The sequence below is a fragment of the Oncorhynchus keta genome, chromosome 7 (assembly GCF_023373465.1).
Source record: "Oncorhynchus keta strain PuntledgeMale-10-30-2019 chromosome 7, Oket_V2, whole genome shotgun sequence".
In the NCBI taxonomy this organism is placed as follows: Eukaryota; Metazoa; Chordata; class Actinopteri; order Salmoniformes; family Salmonidae; genus Oncorhynchus; species Oncorhynchus keta.
This window is the reverse complement of record NC_068427.1, coordinates 33404819-33429083: the sequence shown is the minus strand read 5'-3', so window position 1 is coordinate 33429083 and position 24265 is coordinate 33404819. Positions and strand designations below refer to the sequence as shown.

Below are 24265 nucleotides of genomic sequence, written 5' to 3'. Positions count from 1 at the left end.
GGCGCCTCTGGACAGGCGGGAGACTCTGGCAGCTCCAGACAGGCGGGAGACTCTGGCAGCTCCGGACAGGCGGGAGACTCTGGCAGCTCCGGACAGGCGGGAGACTATGGCAGCTCTGGCAGCTCCGGACAGGCGGGAGCACCTGGAGGGAGGAGACGGAGAGACAGCCTGGTGCGTGGGGCTGCCACCGGAAGCCTGGGGCGTAGTGGAGGCACCGGATACACAGGGCCATGGAGGCGCACTGGCGTTCTCGAGCGCAGAGCTGGTCCCACCCGTTCTGTCTGGATGCCAGCTTCCAACCCGGCAAATGTGGGATGCTGGCACTGAGCATACCAGCCTGTGAATACTCCGCCTCAGTACCGTGCGCATCACCCCATAGCACGGGGCCTGACCAGTCCCATGCTCGCCACGGTAAGCACGGGGAGTTGGGTCAGGTCTGCTTCCTGACTCGGCCACACTCCCTGTGTGCCCCCCCCAAAAAATGTTTTGGGGCTGCCTCTCGGGCTTCCTTGCCAGCTGTGTTCCCACATACTGCTGGTTCCTCTCTCCGGCTGCCTCTGCTCTCCTAGCTACCTCCACCTGTTCCCATGGAAGGCGATCCCTTCCCGCCAGGATCTCCTCCCATGTATAGACTCCCTTGCCGGCCAGAACGTCCTCCCATGTCCAGGAGTCCACCTTACCATGCTGCTCGGTCCATTGGTGGTGGGAAGTTCTGTCACGGCTGGCTGAAGGACTGGACCAAGGTGCAGCATGGTAAGCGTACATTTGAACTTTATTCAAAAATTACGCCGACAAAACGAAGAATAAAAAAACAACCGTGAAGCTTTGGGCTATGTGCCCTGAACAACTACAGTTAACTTCCCACAAAACAGGTGGGGGAAAAGGGTACCAAAGGATGGTTCTCAATCAGAGACAATGATAGACAGCTGTCCCTGATTGAGAAGCATACCAGGCCAAGACATAGAAATACAAAACATAGAAAAAAGGACATAGAATGGCCACCCTAGTCACACCCTGGCCTAACCAAAATAGAGAATAAAAAGCCTCTCTATGGCTCTATGGCCACTCTATGACAAGACCTTAGTTCAGTAACCACATATTTGTCTTTAATATAGATGGCTATAACTCCCCCTTACTTTGTCGGTCACATCAATAAACATTATAACCATCCAAGCCTATAGACTGATTTAGAACAGATTTCTAAGCCAGGTCTCGGACGATACTATGACATCTGGGTCATTAGTGTGAACCTAGTCCTAGACATTTATCATGTCCAATTTTGGCATCAAACTCTTCATATTAATATGCATCAGACCCAACCCTGATCTAGTTTTTTTAATTAGTTTGCGTGTGCGTGAGCATTGCAAAATACATTTTGAAATCTATATTATTCAATTATTGCGCCAACGAGCGTCTGCGTTGCCAAGGGCTAAAATAGAAGTCAGTTCTATTTCTGACGCAGATCGCGCTGCAAGTCCTGCCTCGCCCATCTCCTCACTGGTTTATAGAAGCAGGTACCCACGTGCCATCTCCTTGTTGGTTATACCCACGTGGGTGACTGAAAGACAAACTAGGTTGGTGACGGCAATGCATCTAATTTATGATAGTTGCCAATCGCAATATAAAGTCAAGAGAAGAAAAAGCCTAGAAGGATGAGAGATGACTAGAAACGATTTGGTTGACCGTTTTATGTGTGGATTAATTGTCGGAGTAGAGGACCTTGTGCATTTCAGGTAAAATAACAACTCAATTTTTTATCAAAGGAACAATTAGCTAGCGTCAGCAAGCTAGCTCTATAGGACAAATTAGCTAGCAAGTGGAAGCTAGCTAGCTAAATTGCCATAAATGTTTAATGCTTTTCGACCTGTCCCCAAATTAATGTAATTGGTTCAGAGTTTGTTTTGATTTTTTAACCTGCGTGTCGTGATTGCGTTTGGTGTGGGGGAACAAAATACATTTATGCGCGATGGCGCACATGCGCAGCCGGTTGGGGTTCCGTGTTAGCTAGAAAGGTCAGCGTGTTCAACAGCCACTGCAGGAATGTACTGACCGGGATTTCACCCAGTGTGTAGGTCTGGTCAATGCGCCCAGTTGCCTTGCAGTAGGCTACCGCACAATGAGGCAGAGCGGGCCCAGTAGACCGGCCAATCACTGGAGGATAGTCCACCCAGCAGGGGTATCCTGGGCTAGGAAGCCCAGCGCATCTAGACGTTATATCACAGAGCAGATACCAACCTCCGGCTTCCACCACACAGCGGGGCAGGAAAGGATTCAGAAGACTCCGGTAGAATGGCGAAACACTGACCGTCGAGGAATATCCAAGGCTAGTCGGCCCAACATGTCTAGACCATCAGTCACAGCACAGATGTATCCTCTCTCGGCTTTCAGGGAGGGCACCACACCAGTTGTATCTCCTCGTGTAGAAACCAGCAGATGTCAATTTAATGCTTTAATTCTGAAGGATTTTTGATTTTGCCTGTTGTTTAATGACAACTCTCGCAGCCTATAACGGTTTTGCTAAGTAATAAAAACGTGTAACACAAACAAACAAACCTTCTGGTAGGCAGCTGCTGCTACATTGCGCGCACTGCGATTCGATGTGATTGTGAATGAGGTGTTGAAAGCAATTTAGAAGCTTTCATTCAATAAAAAAAAATCACATTGACCTGTCAAATTCGTTATTTGATTTCAGAAAAACTGAATAGAATAGGTTGAACGAACCAAAGGATAATTTTGGATCATACCAATTCAGAAGAACGACAGTGCCGTCCCACTTTTTACAGTATAAGAGGGTAATAACTCTTTACATTTTCAGGTCTATTCTTTAGTTCCTTGAAGCCATGGAGAAGTCTTTGTAGCTTAATGTACATTTATTTCCTTTAACTTATGTAAACATAATACAGATCCATCCAACTAGAACGAAAAACTGCATGACACTATGACATTATGTCTAGGTATGCATTATATTATATATGAATATGAAAGTGCATAACACTGAGTGCCGATGAGAGGAAAGACATTGGCTAATCATCCTCTCACTTCAGATGTTGTTTTAGCATTGGACAGCTTCTCTCATGGTGCTTGCTACAGAAGGCAGCGGGCAAAAATTGTGGTTCCTTGTCTGTCAGTATTTTAGAAGACAAAACAACCTGCTCCTCTCTGCTTTTTCATAATGACTATATCTAACAGCAGCAGTTTTCCATTTCCCTCATTATCAACACGACACATCAAAGACACTGGAACATAATCTCAAAATCTGAAAAATGGTAAAACCTACTGCTACTGAAAATAAATATTGACCATAGAGCAGTGCTGGCCCTCTGTGTTTGATACTGTTAGGACCTGAACCTGTAGGCACAAAGCATCTCAGAGTACGACTGCTGATCTAAGATCAGGTCCCCCCTGCCAATATAATCATATTTATTCTAAATTGCAAAGCTGATCCTTTACTCTGTCTCATACGGGCCCTGGACCTCTGGCCGTATTATACTGAGAGATCCTCCCCACCTGTGTGTCTGTCTATTGGGGTGTTTTATGAGGCCAGACCATGAAGGGTGGACAGGATGGGAAGGCATGGAGGCTAGAGCTGGACCAAGCTGGTTCACTTTAACCCTGCCACCGCTTTTCCTCTTCAAAGCCCTCCAGATGCTGAAGAGCCATTGAAGCAGCAAATTGGCTTCTTGACATTCCACTGTAACAAGTTTTAAAAAACACAACCAAGAGAAACAGAGAGCAGGAGAGAGCAGGGGAGAGAGAGAGAGGGAGAGAGAGAGAGAGAGAGAGAGAGAGAGAGAGAGAGAGAGAGAGAGAGAGAGAGAGAGAGAGAGAGAGAGAGAGAGAGAGAGAGAGAGAGAGAGAGAGATAGAGAGAGGAACGCAGAGTTGGTGCTGACTAGAATTAGGGTGGTTGCATTGAAAAGGGAAGTGCCATGTCCTTAACATGCATAATATTCTGTACCTGCCAAACACTTACCTGAAGATTATAGAAAGCACTTAGCATTCAGGCAACACGTAATAGTCCAACATCTTCAGTAACCTTGCTAAAAGTCCATGTCAAAGACAGTTGTAATTACCCGATTGTGTTCCATCGCTACACAGTGTGGGGAGTAAATGTAAATTGTTGTAAATTGACTTTGATTTACAGACGCTCTAGTCAATGCTTGGAACAGACTATTTGAGCCTTCACCATACTGTCCAGGCTAGATACTAATGGCGCTCATTGCACAGGGTACAGTGTACTCTATGTGTGGTGATAACAGATAAGATACTCTGTGTTCTTTACTGCTTCTTCTTGACCAATAGTTTGGGGTATGGTCTTAAACAGTGCATAGTATTCAATCTAACAGGCTAGCTATCTGATGCAGTGTAAATGAATGACAGACAATAGCAGCATACTGCAGTTAAGATCGAGGTACAGGAGGTTAATACGACTCCTGTCAGAGATGGTAAATGGGTTTCTGTTCTGTTCTGTAAATGGTGGAAAGCGGCAGTAGTGGGTCGTGTTCGGTTCTGTTTGTCAGCAAAAATAGACATGTAAAGGCAGAAAGATTGCAGGGACAATAGAGCTCTGGGAAACTAAATTGTAGGGGTTGCTGCCATGGCAACAGGAGGAGGAGGAAATGGAGCAGGGTACAGTGTGTGTGGAGAGGGATAGAAGGAAAGGTGTATGTGTGCGTGTGCCTCGTTTGCTCTGAGTAAAGGGGGATTTTCATCCTTATTTGCCACAGTAATAATGGAGTATGAATCTAAAGAGGGAGTAAACTGTGTGTGTGTGTGTGTGTGTGTATAAACTCAGCAAAAAAATGAATCGTCCTGAAAAGGGTCGAGTTTATACACACACACACACACACACACACACACACACACACACACACACACACACACACACACACACACACACACACACACACACACACACACACACACACACACACACACACACACACACACACACACACACACACACACACACACACACACACACACACACACACACAGTTTACTCCTTCTTTCAAAGATAATTCGTTAAAATTCGTTAAAATTTGTTAACTTCACAGATTTTCATTGTAAAGGGTTTAAACACTGTTTCTCATGCTTGTTCAATGAGCCATAAACAATTAATGAACATGCACCTGTGGAACGGCCGTTAAGACACTAACAGCATACAGACGGTAGGCAATTAAGGTCACAGTTATGAAAACTTAGGACACTAAAGAGGCCTTTCCACTGACTCTGAAAAACACCAAAAGAAAGATGCACAGGGTCCCTGCTCATCTGTGTGAACGTGCCTTAGGAGGCATGAGGACTGCAGATGTGGCCAGGTGTGGCAGATGTTGCAATGTCTGTACTGTGAGATGAATAAGACAGAGCTATAGGGAGACAGGATGGACAGATGATCATCCTCGCAGTAGCAGACCATGTGTAACAACACCTGCACAGGATCGGTACATCTGAACATCACACCTGCGGACCAGGTACAGGATGGCAACAACAACTGCTCAAGTTACACCAGGAACGCACAATCACTCCATCAGTGCTCAGACTGTCCGCAATAGGCTGTGAGAGGCTGGACTGAGACATCACCAGCAACAATGTCGCCTATGGGCACAAACCCACCGTCGCTGGACCAGAGGACTGGCAAAAAGTGCTCTTCACTGACGAGTCACATTTTTTTTTCTCACCAGGGGTGATGTTTGGATTCGCGTTAATCGTAGAAGGAATGTTACACCAAGGTATGTACTCTGGAGCGGGATCGATTTGGAGGTGGAGGGTCCGTCATGGTCTGGGGCGGTGTGTAACAGCATCACCGGACTGAGCTTGTTATCATTGCAGGCAATCTCAATGCAGTGTGCTACAGGGAAGACATCCTCCTCCCTCATGTGGTACCATTCATGCAGGCTCATCCTGGCATGACCCTCCAGCATGACAATGCCACCAGCCATACTGCTCGTTCTGTGTGTGACTTCCTGCAAGACAGGAATGTCAGTGTTCTGCCATGGCCAACTAAGAGCCTGGATCTCAATCCCATTGAGCACATCTGGGACCTGTTGGATCAGAGGGTGATCAGAGGCTAGAGTGGGTTAACATCTCACCAGCAAATCTGGTGCAGTCCATGAGTGGAAGATGCACTGCAGTACTTAATACAGCTGGTGGCCACACCAGATACTGACTGTTACTTTTGATTTTGACCCCCCCTTTGTTCAGGGCCACATTATTCAATTTCTGTTAGTCACATGCCTGTGGAACTTGTTCAGTTTATGTCTCAGTTGTTGAATCTTGTTATGTTCATACAAATACTTACACATGTTAAGTTTTCTGAAAATAGTTTATATATACAGTACCAGTCAACATTTTGGACACACCTACTCATTCAAGGGTTTTTCATTGTTTTTACTCTTTTCTACATTTTAGAATAATAGTGAAGACATCGAAACTATGAAATAACACATATGGAATCATGTAGTAACCAAAAAAAGTGTTATACAAATCTAAATATATATTTTTTTACATTCTTTAAATTAGCCACCCATTGCCTTGATGACAGCTTTGCACACTCTTGGCATTCTCTCAACCAGCTTCATGAGGTAGTCACCTGGAATGCATTTCAATTAACAGGTGTGCCTTGTTAAAAGTTATCTTGTGGAATTTCTTTCCTTCTTAATGTGTTTGAGACAATCAGTTGTGTTGTGACAAGGTAGGGGTGGTTTAAAGAAAATAGCCCTATTTGGTAAAAGACCAAGTCCATATTATGGAAAGAACAGCTCAATAAGCAAAGAGAAACGACAGTCCATCACTACTTTAAGACATGAACATTCAAAGTTTGTTCATGTGCAGTTGCAAAAACCATGACGGAAATTACTCTCATGAGGACCTCCACAGTAAAGGAAGACCCAGAGTTACCTCTGCTGCAGTGGATAAGTTCATTAGAGTTAACTGCACCTCAGATTGCAGACCAAATAAATGCTTCACAGAGTTCAAGTAACAGACACATCTCAACATCAACTGTTCAGAGTTAACTGCGTGAATCAGGCCTTTGTGGTCGATTTTCTGCAAAGAAACCACTACTAAAGGACACCAATAAGAAGAAGAGGCTTGCTTGGGCCAAAAAACATGAGCAATGGACAATAGACCGGTGGAAATCTGTCTTTTGGTCTGATGAGTCACCGCCATGTCTCCATGAGATGCAGAGTTGGTGAATGGATGATCTCTGCATGAGTGGTTCCCACCATGAAGCATGGAGGAGGAGATATGATGGTGGGGGGGGGGCTTTGCTGATGACACTGTCTGTGATTTATTTAAAATGCAAGGCACACTTAACCAGCATGGCTACAACATCATTCTGCAGCAATACGCCATCCCATCTGGTTTGCGATTATTGGGACTGTCATTTGTTTTTCAACAGGACAATGACCCAAAATACACCTCCAGGCTGTGTTAGGGATATTTGACCAAGAAGGAGAGTGAAGGTTGCTAGATCGAATCCCCGCGCTGACAAGGTAAAACTCTGTAGTTCTGCCCCTGAACAAGGCAGTTAACCCACTGTTCCAAGGCTGTCATTGTAAACAAGAATGTGTTCTTAACTGACTTGCCTAGTTAAATAAAATACATTGACCTGGCCTCCACAATCAGCTGACCTCAGCCTAGTTGAGATGAGTTGGACTGCAGAGTGAAGGAAAAGCAGCTCAGCATTATGTGGGTTACTCCTTCAAGACTGTTGGAAAAGCAGGCCTCATGAAGCTGGTTGAGAGAATGCCAAGAGTGTACAAAGCTGTCATCAAAGCCAAGGATGGCTACTTTGAAGAATATTAAATACATTGTGATTTCTTTATTCTACAATGTAGAAAATAGTAAAAATAAAGAAAAACCCTTGAATGAGTAGGTGTGTGCAAACTTTTGACTGGTACTGTACATCTGTGCGCAATTCTACAACTCTAAAAAATTGTAGTCACAAGAAGTTTTGTCAATACTGATTCGGTATGTGGGTACAAGACAGCAGTTATAGAAGCTCTGTCCCTGAGTCTCAGATATCAGGGGTCCTTACCAGCCGTAACTGCATGGTCGCCGTTGAAGCCATTCTCTCTGGCGGTGTAGGAGGGTGGTGCTGCTCCATGGGCCGTCCCTGGCTGGCACGCCCTGTAGGAGGGGGGGTAGCCATTAGCCCCATGGGCTGGGGGAGGAGAGGGGTCCTGTGCCCCCGACGGATCCCACTGGGGGGGGGTGTCTTCACGTTGACGACCGTCTGCCATGCTGGGGGTCAGTGGCGACCAGGGGAGTCTCTCCTTATGGCTGGGAGAAGCGGAGAATATGGTCATTGATTGATTGACTGATTGATTGATTAGTGGGGGTCAGTGGTGGCCGGGGGGACTCTGCTTATGGCTGGGAGAAGAGGAGAATATGGTCATTGATTGATTGACTGATTGATTGATTAGTGGGGGTCAGTGGTGGCCGGGGGGGGCTCTGCTTATGGCTGGGAGAAGAGGAGAATATGGTGATTGATTGATTGACTGATTGATTAGAGGGGGTCAGTGGTGGCCGGGGGAGGGCTCTGCTTATGGCTGGGAGAAGAGGAGAATATGGTGATTGATTGATTGACTGATTGATTAGTGGGGGTCAGTGGTGGCCGGGGGAGGGCTCTGCTTATGGCTGGGAGAAGAGGAGAATATGGTGATTGATTGATTGACTGATTGATTAGTGGGGGTCAGTGGTGGCCGGGGGAGGGCTCTGCTTATGGCTGGGAGAAGAGGAGAATATGGTGATTGATTGATTGACTGATTGATTAGAGGGGGTCAGTGGTGGCCGGGGGGGCTCTGCTTATGGCTGGGAGAAGAGGAGAATATGGTCATTGATTGATTGACTGATTGATTAGTGGGGGTCAGTGGTGGCCGGGGGGGGCTCTGCTTATGGCTGGGAGAAGAGGAGAATATGGTGATTGATTGATTGATTGACTGACTGATTGATTAGAGGGGGTCAGTGGTGGCCGGGGGGGGCTCTGCTTATGGCTGGGAGAAGAGGAGAATATGGTGATTGATTGATTGATTGACTGACTGATTGATTAGTGGGGGTCAGTGGTGGCCGGGGGGGGCTCTGAGAAGAGGAGAAGAGGATGGTCATAGATTAATATAATAAATGGTGGCTCATAATGGTTATTAACAGTTTGGCAGGTATACAGAATACAGAACATATTGATGGGGTGGAAGAGACCCAATGACAAAGGACATCATTCACATTCAACACACTCTTCTGCCTCAGATCACAAATCACCTCCCACATTGACAGACTGTTAGAACAGGCTTATGGACTTCAGATCACAGTACAGTCTCTCTCTATCTCTGCTGTGAAGTTCACTTTTGAGCTGTGCTGGTGGCTTTCAGGCATACCCAGACTGCCCCAGACTGTAGCCAGCATTGGATTCTCTGTGACAGGGATATGTCTGAGGACAGAGTGCTTGGAGTTCAGATTCCTGAAACCCCACAGGTCTAAGGAAAGAGCATGTGTGACCATCTGAGGGGAGGGGCGTTCTGCTGGGTCCCTCTAGTAGACTGATCCTGCTTTACAACACAGGGGGAGAGTGAACAAATAGGTAATAATACTGAATTCCAAATGGTCCCCAGATCTCAGACGATTGGATACAGTATAGGCACTATAGTAATAGCTTCATTATGCCATCTGATTGGCTAGGTGGAAATGTCTGCATCCACCTATCCAATCCTCTCACAGTGCATTTGGAAAGTATTCAGACCCCTTGACTTTTTCCACATTTTGTTACGTTACAGACTTATTCTAAAATTGATTAAAAGTAAAACATTCCTCATCAATCTGCACAAAATACCCCATAATGACAAAGCGAAAACAGGTTTTTTATTTGGCAAATGTATTCAAAATAAAAAACAGAAATACCTTCTTTACATAAGTATTCAGACCCGTTGCTATGAGACTGAAATTGAGCTCAGGCTCATCCTGTTTCCATTGACCAAGCCATGAAGTCGAAGAAATTGTCCGTAGAGCTCCGAGACAGAATTGTGTCAAGGAACGGATCTGGGGAAGGGTACCAAAATATTTATGCAGTATTGAATATCCCCAAGAACAAAGTGACTTCCATCATTCTTAAATAGAAGAAGTTTGGAACACCCATGACTCTTCCTAGAGCTGACCATCCGGCCAAACTCAGCAATCAGGGTAGATCCCGACTGTCATTCTGACAGAGCTCCAAAGTTCCTCTGTGGAGATGGAAGAACCTTCTAGAACGATAACCATCTCTGCAGCACTCCACCAATCAGAGCTTTATGGTTGTGGCCAGAGAGAAGCCACTCCTCAGTAAAAGGCACATGACTGCCCGCTTGGAGTTTGCCAAAAGGCACCTGCTCTGATGAAACCAAGATTAAAATCTTTGGCCTGAATGCCAAACGTCACGTCTGGAGGAAACTTAGCACTATCTCTACGGTGAAGCATGGTGGTTGCAGCATCATGCTGTGGGGATGTTTTTCAGCTGCAGGGACTGCGAGATTGGTCAGGATCAAGGGAAAGATTAACGGAGAAAAGTACAGAGAGATCCTTGAAGAAAACCTGCTCCAGAGTGCTCAGGACCTCAGACTGGAGCGACGGTTCACCTTCCAACAGGACAACAATCCTAAGCACACAGCCAAGACAACACAGGAGGGGCTTCGGGACAAGTCTCTGAATGTCCCTGAGTGGCCCAGCCAGAGCCCGGACTTGAACCCGATCTAACATCTCTGGAGAGACCTGAAAATAGCTGTGCAGCGACAATCCCTATTCAATCTGATAGAGCTTGAGAGGATTTGCAGAGAAGAAAAGGAGAAACTCCAAATAAAGGTGAGCCAAGCTTATACTGTAGCATCATACCCAAGAAGACTTGAGGCTGTAATCACTGCCAAAGGTGCTTCAACAAAGTACTGAGTAAAGGGCCTGAATACTTATGTAAATGTGATATTTCAGTTATATATATTTAATAAATTAGCAATAACATCTAAAAACCTTTTTTTGTTTGTCATTATGGGGTATTGTATGTAGATTGATGAAGAAAAACATATATTTAATTCATTTTAGAATAAGGCTGGAACATAAAATGTGGAAAAGGTCAAGGGGTCTGAATACTTTCCGAATGCAATGAATACAGGAGTAGCTAGGGAGTAGAGGCTACAGGACTGGTAAGGAATAGGAGTGGGGAGCAGAGTGAGCGGTCAGTCAGTCATTTGAAGGCAGCAGAGCCTGTGTCATCAGGCCAGACTGACGTTTGATTTTGCTGTCCAGGATGTGTTGTTGTGGCACAAGAGGGCACAGGGCAGGGTAACATGGCCACAATGACTTCCTGTCCCTTTTGTCACCACTTCAGAGTGTCTACCATATGAGAGCCCCCCCCCCCCTCACTCTCTCTCTCAATTCAATTTCAATTACAATTCAATTTTAGGGGATTTAGTTCCATGGGAAACATAGGTTTACATTGCCAAAGCGAGTGAAATAGATAACAAACAAAAATGAAATACAACATAAAAGATCATATCAAATCAAATTTTATTCACGTGCAAAAGGTAGGTAAAGAAATAAAACAAAAGTAAAAAGACAGGCTACATACAATAGAGGAGGCTATATACAATAGAGGAGGCTATATACAGTAGAGGAGGCTATATACAGTAGAGGAGGCTATATACAGTAGAGGAGGCTATATACAGTAGAGGAGGCTATATACAGTAGAGGAGGCTATATACAGTAGAGGAGGCTATATACAGTAGCAAGGCTATATACAGTAGCGAGGCTATATACAGTAGTGAGGCTATAAATGTAGCGAGGCTACATACAGACACCGGTTTGTCAGGCGGATTGAGGTAGTATGTACATGTAGATATGGTTAAAGTGACTATGCATACATGATGAACAGAGGGTTGAAGTAGCGTAAAAGAGGGGTTGGCGGGTGGTGGGTGGGACACAATGCAAATAGCCCTGTTAGCCAATGTGCGGGAGCACTGGTTGGTCAAGCCCAATTGAGGTAGTATGTACATTAATTTATAGTTAAAGTGACTATGCATATATGATAAACAGAGAGTAGCAGCAGCATAAAAAGAGGGGTTAGGCGGGGCACACAATTCAAATAGTCCGGGTAGCCATTTGGTTACCTGTTCAGGAGTCTTATGGCTTGGGGGTAAAAAATGTTGAGAAGCCTTTTGTCCTAGACATGGCACTCCGGTACCGTTTGCCATGCGGTAGTAGGGAGAATAGTCTATGACTTGGGGTGGCTGGGGTCTTTGACCATTTTTAGGGACTTCCTCTGACACCGCCTGATGTAGAGGTCCTGGATGGCAGGCAGCTTAGCCCCAGTTATGTACTGGAACGTACGCACTACCCTCTATAGTGCGTTGCGGTCAGAGGCCGAGCAGTTGCCAGTCACGATGCTCTCGACATTGTAGCTGTAGAACCTTTTGAGGATCTCAGGACCCATGCCAAATCTTTTTAGTTTCCTGAGGGGGAATAGGCTTTGTCATGCACTCTTCACGACTGTCTTGGTCTGTTTGGACCATTCTAGTTTGTTGTTGATATGGACACCAAGGAACTTGAAGCTCTCAACCTGCTCCACTACAACCCCGTCGATGATAATGGGGGCGTGCTCGGTCCTCCTTTTCCTGTAGTCCACAATCATCTCCTTCGTCTTGGTCACGTTGAGGGATAGGTTGTTATTCTGGCCCGTCAGGAAGTCCAGGATCCAGTTGCGGAGGGAGGTGTTTAGTACCAGGATCCTTAGCTTAGTGATGAGCTTTGAGGGTACTATGGTGTTGAACACTGATCTGTAGTCAATGAATAGCATTCTCACATAAGTGTTCCTTTTATCCAGGTGGGAAAGAGCAGTGTGGAGTGCAATTGAGATTGCATCATCTGTGGATCTGTTTGGGCGGTATGCAAATTGGAGTGGGTCTAAGGTTTCTGGGATAATGATGTTGATGTGAGCCATTACCAACCTTTCAAAGCACTTCATAGCTACAGACGTGAGTGCTTCAGGTCTGTAGTCATTTAGGCAGGTTGCCTTTGTGTTCTTGGGTACAGGGACTATGGTGGTCTGCTTGAAACATTTTGGTATTACAGACTCAATCAGGGACCTGTTGAAAATGTCAGTGAAGACACCTGCCAGTTGGTCAGCACGTGCCCGGAGCACACGTCCTGGTAATCCGTCTGGCCACGCAGCCTTGTGTATGTTGACCTGATTAAAGGTCTTACTCACATCGGCTACAGAGAGCGTGATCACACAGTCACCTGGAACAGCTGATGCTCTCCTGCATGCCTCAGTGTTGCTTGCCTCAAAGCGAGTATAGAAGTGATTTAGCTTGTCTGGTAGGCTTGTGTCACTGGGCAGCTCGTGGCTGTGCTTCCCTATGTAGTCTGTAATAGTTTGCAAGCCCTGCCACATAAGACGAGCGTCGGAGCCGGTGTTGTATGATTCAATCTTAGCCCTGTATTGACGCTTTGCCTGTTTGATGGTTCGTCGCAGGGCATAGCAGGATTTATTGTAAGCTTCCGGGTTAGCGTCCCGCACCTTGAAAGCGGCAGCTCTACCCTTTAGCTAAGTGCAAATGTTGCCTGTAATCCATGGCTTCTGGTTGGGGTATGTACGTACAGTCACTGTGGAGACAACATCCTCGATGCACTTATTGATAAAGCACTTATTGATAAAGCACATCAGTGACTGATGTGGTGTACTCCTCAATGCCATCTGAAGATTTCGGAACATGTTCCAGTCTGTGATAGCAAAACAGTCCTGTAGTTTAGCATCTGCTTCATCTGACCACTTTTATATAGACTGAGTCACTGGTGCTTCCTGCTTTAATTTTTGCTTGTAAGCAGGAATCAGGAGGATAGAGTTGTGGTCGGATTTACCAAATGGAGGCTGAGGGGGAGCTTCGTACACATCTCTGTGTGTGGAGTACAAGTGATCTAGAATTGTTTTCCCTCTGGTTGCACATTTAACATGCTGATGGAAATTTGGTGGAACTGATCTAAGTTTCCCTGCATTAAAGTCTCCGGCCACTAGGAGCACCACCTCTGGGTGAGTGGTTGCCTGTTTGCTTTTTTCCTTATACAGCTGACTGAGTGCAGTCTTAGTGCCAGCATCTGTCTGTGGTGGTAAATAAACAGCCACGAAAAGTATAGCTGAAAACTCTCTAGGCAAGTAGTGTGTGTCACGCTCTGGCCATAGAGTGGCCATAGAGAGGCTTTTTATTCTCTATTTTGGTTAGGCCAGGGTGTGACTAGGGTGGCCATTCTATGACCTTTTTTTAATGTTTTGTATTTCTATGTCTTGGCCTGGTATGGTTCTCAATCAGGGACAGCTGTCTATCGTTGTCTCTGATTGAGAACCATACTTAGGTAAGTTAACATTGTAGTTGTTCAGGGCACAGAGCCCAAAGCTTCACGGTTGGTTTTTTGTTCTTCGTTTTGTCGGCGTCATTTTTAAATAAAGTTCAAATGTACGCTTACCATGCTGCACCTTGGTCCAGTCCTTCAGCTAGCCGTGACAGTGACAGTGTGGCCTGCAATTTATCACAATATACTCTACTTCAGGCGAGCAAAATCTAGAGACTTCCTTAGATTTCGTGCACCAGCTGTTGTTTACAAATATGAACAGACCCCCCTTGTCTTGCCGGAGTGTGCTGTTCTATCTTGCCGGTGCAGCGTGTATCCCGCTAGCTGAATATCCATGTTGTCATTCAGCCACGATTCAGTGAAACATAGGATATTACAGTTTTTGATGTCCAGTTGGTAGGATATTTGCACGTTAGCGAGTAGTATTGACGGTAACGGCAGCTTTCCCACTCGCCTTTTCCGGGTCCTGACCCGGCATCCGGCTCTTTGTCCTCTGTACCTGCATCGCTTCCTCTTGCAAATAACGGGGATGTCGGCCCTGCCGGGTGTTTGGAGAATGTCTTGTGCTCTTGTTTGTTGAAGAAAAAATCTTAGTCTAATCCAAGGTGAATGATCGCTGTCCTGATATCCAGAAGCTATTTTCTGTCGTAAGATACGGTTGCAGAAACATTATGTACAAAATAAGTTACGCGAAAATAATACATAATAGCACAATTGGTTGGGCGCCTGTAAAACTGCTGCCATTTCTTCCGGTACAGTAAACATTACACTCTCTCTCTCTCTCTGACGTCCCTCATCTCTCTCTCTCTTTCTATTCCATCTATCCCTCCCTGGCTTCCTCCGACCCCTCCTCCACCCGATCCTTCCGCTCTCGCTCTCTTTCTCTCCATAACTAGAAGGGATAAACTCTCTCTCTGACTGTGCATAAAAAGGCAGGGGAAAAGGGAGGCAGGGGGACACTGACAGTGGGGTCAGGGTGTAGGGGGGGGCACAGGGCAGGAGGACACAGACTGGGTGTAGAGGAAAAGGGAGGCAGGGGGACACTGACAGAGGGGCAGGGTGTGGGGGGCACAGGGCAAGGGGACACAGACTGGATGTAGTCGAAAAGGGAGGCTGGGGGACACAGACTGGGTGTAGGGGAAAAGGGTGGCAGGGGAACACAGACTGGGTGTAGGGGAAAAGGGAGGCAGGGGGACACAGACTGGGTGTAGGGGAAAAGGGAGGCTGGGGGACACAGACTGGGTGTAGGGGAAAAGGGAGGCAGGGGGACACAGACTGGGTGTAGGGGAAAAGGGAGGCAGGGGGACACAGACTGGGTGTAGGGGAAAAGGGAGGCAGGGGGACACAGACTGGGTGTAGGGGAAAAGGGTGGCTGGGGGACACAGACTGGGTGTAGGGGAAAAGGGTGGCTGGGGGACACAGACTGGGTGTACGGGAAAAGGGAGGCTGGGGGACACAGACTGGGTGTAGAGGAAAAGGGAGGCTGGGGGACACAGACTGGGTGTAGGGGAAAAGGGAGGCAGGGGGACACAGACTGGGTGTAGGGGAAAAGGGAGGCTGGGGGACACAGACTGGGTGTAGGGGAAAAGGGTGGCTGGGGGACACAGACTGGGTGTAGGGGAAAAGGGAGGCAGGGGGACACAGACAGTGGAGCAGGGTGTGGGTGGATACAGGGAATGGTGGAGGGGGGGCATGGGGACACAGACAGTGGGTTAGGGTATAGGGGGGCGCGGGCACCGGGGACCGGGTGGATGCCAGGGTGTAGGCTGATAGAGCAGGGTGGGGAGCTAGGCCAACACCCCCCATTTGGTCCCACAGAGATAGGATGTTCAGAGCCTGGGTGGCAGGAAGGACAGCTGCATGGGGAAACTGAAACAAAATGTCAATTTCACATGGGACACAGCTACCCATCCTCACCTGTCCTCATCCCTCGTCTTTTACCAACCTCTCTCTGTCTGGATAATAGAAACTGGGTTGTTCCATCTTCCTCCCTAAAGTAGTACTCTGTAGGGAACAGGGCACCATTAGGGACACACTTCACCTCTCCCCTGCTGGCAAGAACTGCACCGACGGACCAGGACAGGGTGGAAATTAACATAGGCTGGTTGTTGTTTTAGAGCTAAGCTCAGTTACATATAGATGTTCTCATGAATCAAAGTACATGTACAACAGCATACAGTACCAGTATTTGAAAATCCCATTAAAACCCATTACTGAGGGAGAATTTTGCTCAGCAACAGAGAACAATTTGAATAGTGCATGGTATTCTGAGAATATGTCTCAACGGGCCTAGTAGTGATATCTCTTGTATAACAGTGGTTTTCAACCTGTGGCAGGTGGTCTTCAATGTTTTCAATGGCAGCCATGCATTGATCATCATGTCACCTCAATTTTTTATTGGAAAGGAGCATCGAGCTCATCATCTTGCACATTCACCACCCTGTGAAGTTCATCATAACTTATTTAATCTGTAGCTTAATAAACTGCATGGTTTCCCATGTTGTAGTGGGAGGACCACACACCATATGTGACTCCAAGTGACTCCAAGTTCACTTGGATATCAGTATTTATATCAGTATTTGCATATTAAGGCATTTCCACAGCCATTTCTCCCATAATACGTTTTAGCGACACAAAAATATCCCACCACGTTACACGAGCAAGTGTCTGTCGGCATTTATAAAATTTTACCGACATTTCACATTTTCATCAGATTGGTCGTGACTTTTCCATGCGTCATATAATTCATTAAATGGTTGGATGGAAACCTGGTTATTCACTGATAAAACTGACTCTAAATTTGTCAGCCAAGATATATATTTTTTAATTATACAACTCAGTGAGAGCTTTTGAATGTGATTTGGAGGTCCCCGGAACGGAAAAGTTTGGGAACAGCAACTGTCAAGGCAAGCTACTGACAAGCTAATAAGTAGGGTAGCCCACTTTTCTTATTTTCCTCCCCTTCCTCTATATCTTCCTACTCAGTCCTTTCTTTCTCCTCTCCTCTCTCTCCTCCTCTTCATCCACTTATTCCTCCTCCTACTCCTCCTCCTCCTCATCCAGTTTGAAACCCCACTCCACCTGTTGCCTACCTACCTGCCTGCCTGCATCCCTCCATGTCTGCCTGCCTGCCGCCCTCCATGTCTGCCTGCCTGCCTCCCTCCCTCCATGCCTGCCTGTCGGCATCCCTCCCTGCCTCCATACCTGCCTGTCTCTCTCCTTCCATGCCTGCCTGTCTCTCTCCTTCCATGCCTGCCTGCCTCCTTCCCTCCATGCCTGCCTGTCTCTCTCCTTCCATGCCTGCCTGCCTCCTTCCCTCCATGCCTGCCTGTCTCTCTCCTTCCATGCCTGCCTGCCTCCTTCCCTCCATGCCTGCCTGTCTCTCTCCTTCCATGCCTGCCTGCCTCCTTCCCTCCATGCCTGCCTGTCTCTCTCCTTCCATGCCTGCCTGCCTCCTTCCCTCCATGCCTGCCTGTCTCTCTCCTTCCATGCCTGCCTGTCTCTCTCCTTCCATACCTGCCTGTCTCTCTCCTTCCATGCCTGCCTGTCTCTCTCCTTCCATGCCTGCCTGCCTCCTTCCCTCCATGCCTGCCTGTCTCTCTCCTTCCATGCCTGCCTGCCTCCTTCCCTCCATGCCTGCCTGTCTCTCTCCTTCCATGCCTGCCTGCCTCCCTGCCTCCATGCCTGCCTGTCTCTCTCCTTCCATGCCTGCCTGCCTCCTTCCCTCCATGCCTGCCTGTCTCTCTCCTTCCATGCCTGCCTGCCTCCTTCCCTCCATGCCTGCCTGTCTCTCTCCTTCCATGCCTGCCTGCCTCCTTCCCTCCATGCCTGCCTGCCTGCCTGCCTCCCTCCCTCCCTCCCTCCATGCCTGCCTGCCTGCCTGCCTGCCTGCCTGCCTGCCTGCCTGCCTGCCTGCCTGCCTGCCTGCCTGCCTGCCTGCCTGCCTGCCTGCCTGCCTCCTTCCCTCCATGCCTGCCTGTCTCTCTCCTTCCATGCCTGCCTGCCTCCTTCCCTCCATGCCTGCCTGCCTGCCTCCCTCCATGCCTGCCTGCCTGCCTGCCTGTCTGCCTGCTTGCCTGCCTGCCTTCCTGCCTTCCTGCCTTCCTTCCTGCCTGCCTGCCTGCCTGCCTGCCTGCCTGCCTGCCTGCCTCCCTACCTCCCTGTGTGTCCCAGTGTGTGTCTGTGTATGTGTCTGTGTATGTGTCCTTCTGTGCCGTGTGTGAGTCACTTGGCTGCTGCATTGCAGGGCTCTCCACTCACAGTTGGCTCACTGCAGGAGACAGGGAGCACAGAGAGGGAGAGGCGAAGCACAGAAAGAGAGAGAGAGGGAGCACAGAGAGAGAGAGGGAGCACAGAGAGAGACAGACAGGGAGCACAGAGAGGGAGACAATGAGCGCAGAGAGGGAGACAAGGAGCACAGAAAGGGAGACAGGGAGCGCAGAGAGAGAGAGTGAGACAGGGAGCGCAGAGAGAGAGAGGGAGCACAGAAAGAGAGAGGGAGGGAGCACAGAAAGAGAGAGGGAAGGAGCACAGAAAGAGAGAGGGAGGGAGCACAGAAAGGGAGAGGGAAGGAGCACAGAAAGAGAGAGGGAGGGAACACAGAGGGAGAGAGGGATGAGAGAGGGAGCACAGAGTGGAGAGAGGGAGCACAGAGAGGGAAAACAGAGGAGAGAGGGAACACAGAGAGGAGAGAGGGAGCACAGAGAGGGAAAACAGAGGAGAGAGGGAACACAGAGAGGAGAGGGAACACAGAGAGGAGGCGAGAGGGAGCATAGGGGGGCATGGGGAGCTCATATCCTCTATGTGGACACTAGGATGGTGTGCAGTGAGGGGGATAGTGAAGTAAGGCTGTCAGTGAGGCAACTGATTCATTGATTTGTTTCTTTCACCATTTCCACACACATACAAGTAAACAAATTGTTTATGCCAATTGATGCAAGATCCCCATTGGAAATTAAGTGAACAGATCTCTATAAAATGAATGGCTTTTCCTGCTTTTTGACCTGATTCTATGTTGAATAATTCAGCTAAAGTGGGTGATGGTGTCAGCTGGTCAGTAATGAGATCTACTGGACTGTAGTAAGAAACTCAAATGGGGCTGCTCGGCTGTACAGATCTAAAAGGGTGCTTCTGTTTGTGAGACGCTGCCGTTTTGTTCTGTAGCAGTAGTGATCCACAGTAGTAGACTACAGAGCCCCTCCCTGTATCTGAAGCACCATCACATTTCCCCTGTCAAAGATCTGGAGGGCCCTGTCTACCTCTAACGTCCCCTCTTCCAGATCTGGAGGGCCCTGCCTACCTCTAACGTCCCCTCTTCCAGATCTGGAGGGCCCTGCCTACCTCTAACATCCCCTCTTCCAGATCTGGAGGGCCCTGCCTACCTCTAACATCCCCTCTTCCAGATCTGGAGGGCCCTGCCTACCTCTAATATCCCCTCTTCCAGATCTGGAGGGCCCTGCCTACCTCTAATGTCCCCTCTCTTAGAAGTTACTTTGTCTGGGATAGAGTTAAGGTTAACCCTAACCTTTATGAGTTGTTTTCATTTGTTTTCTAGTAGCAGTTAGAAGCAGCATCACAGACTAGCCTGCCTGCCTGCCTGCCTGCCTGCCGCCTGCCTGTAGCAGCTAGCATCATATTACCCTAGCAGTCTTTGGTATGCCTGTATACTCCTGCAGCAGAGGTGATCCACAGTAGTAGAGACTACAGACCCCTCCCTGTACCTGTAGCAGCATCACATTTCCCCTGTCAGAGACCTGGAGGGCCAGAGTGTCTGTCATCTGAGAGACCCCACTCTCTCTCTCTCTACGTTACATAAAACCAAGCCAGTAATAGTTGTTTGAACTATGCAAATGACCAACAGTTTAACACATGAAGTGTTATAATGACACTGAGACAGAGGGACATTAGTCTCTCTCTCTCTCATGCTGGGAGTGAGTCGGGAAGCAGGAGTGATTGTGGGAGTGACTGGAATTCTTTTCACCCTATTGGGTTTATGTGTGTATAAATATATAAACTCAGCCAAAAAAGAAACGTCCTTTTTTCAGGACCCTGTCGTTCAAAGAAAATTAGTAAAAATCCAAATAACTTCACAGATCTTCATTGTAAAGGGGTTAAACACTGTTTTCCATGGGTGTTCAATGAACCATAAACAATTCATGAACAAGCACCTGTGGAACGGTCATTAAGACACTAACAGCTTACAGACGGGTAGGCAATTAAGGTCACAGTTATGAAAACTTAGGACACTGAAGAGGTACAGGATGGCAACAACAACTGCCCAAGTTACACCAGGAATGCACAATCCCTCCATCAGTGGTCAGACTGTCTGCAATAGGCTGAGAGAGGCTGAACGGAGGGCTGGTAGGCCTGTTGTAAGGCAGGTCCTCACCAGACATCACCGGCAACAATGTTGCCTATGGGCTGGGAGTGGGGTAACAATCTCACAGCAAGAACTGGCAAATCTGGTGCAATCCATGAGGAGGAGATGCACTGCAGTACTTAATGCAGCTGGTGGCCACACCAGATACTGACTGTTACTTTTGATTTTGACCCCCCCTTTGTTCAGGGCCACAGTATTCCATTTCTGTTAGTCACATGTCTGTTGAACTTGTTCAGTTTATGTCTCAGTTGTTGAATCTTTTTATGTTCATACAAATATTTACACATGTTAAGTTTTCTGAAAATAAACGCAGTTGACAGTGAGAGGACGTTTCTTTTTTTTTGCTGAGTTTATATATATATATTGATTGATTAGTTAAGTTGTTTTAAGGTTATATTGTCTCACTATCACTAAGCACGTATAGGGGTGGTGGGATCATTGAGGTTGTTTCTCTCAAGGGCACATCCAGCAGGAGTGGTTGGTTGTAATGGCCTCTGGTGGAGGTGTAGAGTTTGAAAAACTTAGTCCACGGCATGGGGTGAAGAGTCCACCTGCAACAGATTGTTCGGAGGAAGAATGTAGTTTAGCAGTGGGCGCTATCATTGGGTGTGATAGCATAAAATCAGCCTCATGGATGAATAGCGCTGTAGTAATATTCTTTGATTCCATTGAAAAGGTGAATACGATAGTTGAGAGTGGTGTTGTGTTGCGGGAGACACAGACGCCATGGACAACTTGTTTCTACAATAAAAAAAGTTATTTTTGGATGCAGATCACCATTGCTGAAACATGTCATATCTCATAAGAGACAAGTGCACACGATTTTAAAGAAGGATACTGACGAACTGAATTTAGCGTTCACTTTCAAGATTGATGGGTTTGTGTATGTGTTCTACACTTCTACTGAATCAGTGAAATACTTTGGGTGTGGAAGAGAGGGGTACTTGATGTGTGATTGTCCAGAGAACGAGCGCACAGAGCCTGGTAGCAGCTCTAGCGCTGGTGCAGCTAAAGCACCACCGTGAAGGAATGAACAGGCTAAGGGTTCAGGAGAAGGGAGAAGGTGGGAAGATGTGGTGGGAGAAATAGGAAAGGAGAGCAATGTGGCTACGGTGGAAGTTGTGGCAGTGCAGGGAAGAGAGGGGCTGGCAGTAGGTGCGACTGCGATTGAGGTCGCTGAGGGGGTGCTGGAGAATGAAATGGGAGTTCAAGAGGAGAAGGAAACAACGGAAAATTAAGCAGCTGTTTTCAAAGTTCTGAGGAGTAAGAGGGAGTAATAAGGGGTGGTGAAGGTTCAGATTCTGAGAGGAAGGTAGAGATTGATAGATCAGTTGAGGATAAACAGGTTGTATAGATGGAGTTTTCTTCTGGGGATGAGAGAGGCATCTGATGCGTCACAACAAAATAACGAGAGAAATGGGGTGAAAGGGAGGTATGGGATGGAAAAAGTTAGTCAATATCTGAATTTGACAAAAGGGAAGAAATATATGCAGGATTATAATGTCACAGATTTTTTTCCTGGACGTGAATTGTTTATTGAATCAGCAAAGTTTCTAATGGCAAAAAATAACAGGTGGATGTTTGACAAGCCCAGAAATTGCTAGACCAAAGAAAGTGGTCACAAGAGTGACAAGCGAGGTAAATTCTAAAGGAAATGAAAGAGTTCAGCCGCAGCCTTAAATCTGTGAAGAGATGTGTTGTCTGTCTCTTCCTCTGTATTTATTTTCAGAGCAGTTAAGATTTCTTCTTTAAACGTAAATGGGGCGAGAGATGGGGGGGGGAAGAGCGGTGGTTTATGAGTTAATAAAGGGAAGTGACAAGTTTTCTACAAGAAACACATAGTAAAATGGCAAATGAAGTTATGTGACAACAGGAGTGTGTGTGTGTGTGGGGGGGGCAGTGATGTGTAGTCATATAAACTCAAAAAGTGTGTGTGTGGCCATCCTGTTCTCAAAAGGTTTTTTGCCTTTGTCATATGAGGTTGAGGAGCTAGTTGAGGGGAGGTTAATAAATGCATATGCCCCAGTAGAACCTCATATAGCCTCAAGAACTTTTACAAAATGCCTTATTGTAACACATGAACTATGTGATATTTGGCGGAGTAAAAATGGAGGAACGAGACAGTACACGTGGGCTAATGTGAGAGAGGACACCATCTCTCTGGCCAGGTTAGATAGGTTTTGAGCATCAATCTCAGGTCTGTAAATCGAGTGTAAAACCCCAGTGGGATGTTCTGATCATTGTTTAGTAACAGAGGTCGTGGACATTAACGCTGTAAAACCTAAAAGTGCATACTGGCATTTTAACGTAACTTTATTGATTGATGCTCACCTCAGGAAATGTTTCAGTTTATTTCTGGGAGAGGTGGAGGTCTGAAAAGGGCAGTTTTGTATCTCTTCAACAGTGGTGGGATATAGGTCAAATCCAGATTCAACAATTCTGTAATCAATACACGATGAATGTCACCAGAGACATCACCAGCTCAATGAACGCCCTAGAGACTGAAATAGTGGAACTCCTGACGTTAGTTGAGAACACAGGAGATCGAGGCCATATTCAGGCGCTCAAGAGGAAAAAAGCAGACCTGCTGGGTATCAGAGCACAGGGGACATTGGTGAGAAGTACATTTCAGGGAATCTCTGAAATGGATGCCTCGTCCAAATTTTTCTTTGGTTTAGAATGGACAAAGAAGAATTATTCATTGCCTCAAATCAGCTGTTGGACAAGAGCTCACTAGCCTAAGTGAAATTAGAAAGAGGGCAGTAGCGTTCTATGCTGAGCTCTACAAGTGTGGGTACAAAGAGGATAAAACAGTGACACAGCAGTTCCTTGATGGACTCCCACAGGTGGCTGCAGAAGGTAGAGCTAGAGCAACCATTGTCTTTGCAGGAGCTATGCATTGCATTAAAAGGCATGGGAAATGGATGTGCACCAAGCATTGATTGGCTTCTTGTTGACTTTTTAACGTATTTTTGGGCTATGTTGGGAGAGGATTGTCTAAAAGTAGTTAACGATAGTTTCACCGGAGGGTTCCTACCGCTACGCAGTAGAAGGGCTGTCCGCACCCTACTGCCAAAAAAGGTGACCCTATGGATGTGAAGAATTGGAGGCCTTAATGTGCACTGATTATAAGATCCTGTCCAAGGCTTTTTCCAACAGGCTGAGGGAGGTGATGGGGCAAACCATACACATGGACCAGTCCTACTGTGTTCACGGCAGGCAGATAGGGGACAACATTTCCCTGATTCTGGATTTTTTTGGGGCGTCTCTAGGGCTATTGGGTTGGATGCTGGTCTAATTTCAATTGATCAGGAACAGGCGTTTATCCGAGTTGAACATCAATACCTGTGGTGCACTTTTGAGACTTTTGGTTTCAGCTCTGGTTTTATTGTCATGATCAGGGTGATATATGGTGACATTGAAAGTTAACGGTGGCTTGAGTGCTCCTTTTAAAGTGTGTAGAGGAACTAGACAGGGGTGTTCGTTGTCTGGAATGTTGTATGCCATCGCTCTAGAGCCACTA

The 24265-nt window shown here is 46.9% G+C and overlaps 1 protein-coding gene across 22 annotated transcripts in view; it reads right to left on the bottom strand.

The window, feature by feature from the left end:
* The window catches only part of LOC118385851 (microtubule-associated protein 2-like), a 170954-nt gene that overhangs the window by 66982 nt on the left and 79707 nt on the right, over positions 1–24265 (bottom strand). For all 22 annotated transcript variants that reach the window (XM_052522665.1, XM_052522666.1, XM_052522674.1 and 19 more), the window contains one exon: positions 8041–8285. In XM_052522665.1, the coding sequence (XP_052378625.1) occupies positions 8041–8245 (205 nt within the window). In that variant the 5' untranslated portion in view covers positions 8246–8285. The remainder of the gene's footprint in view (positions 1–8040; positions 8286–24265) is intronic.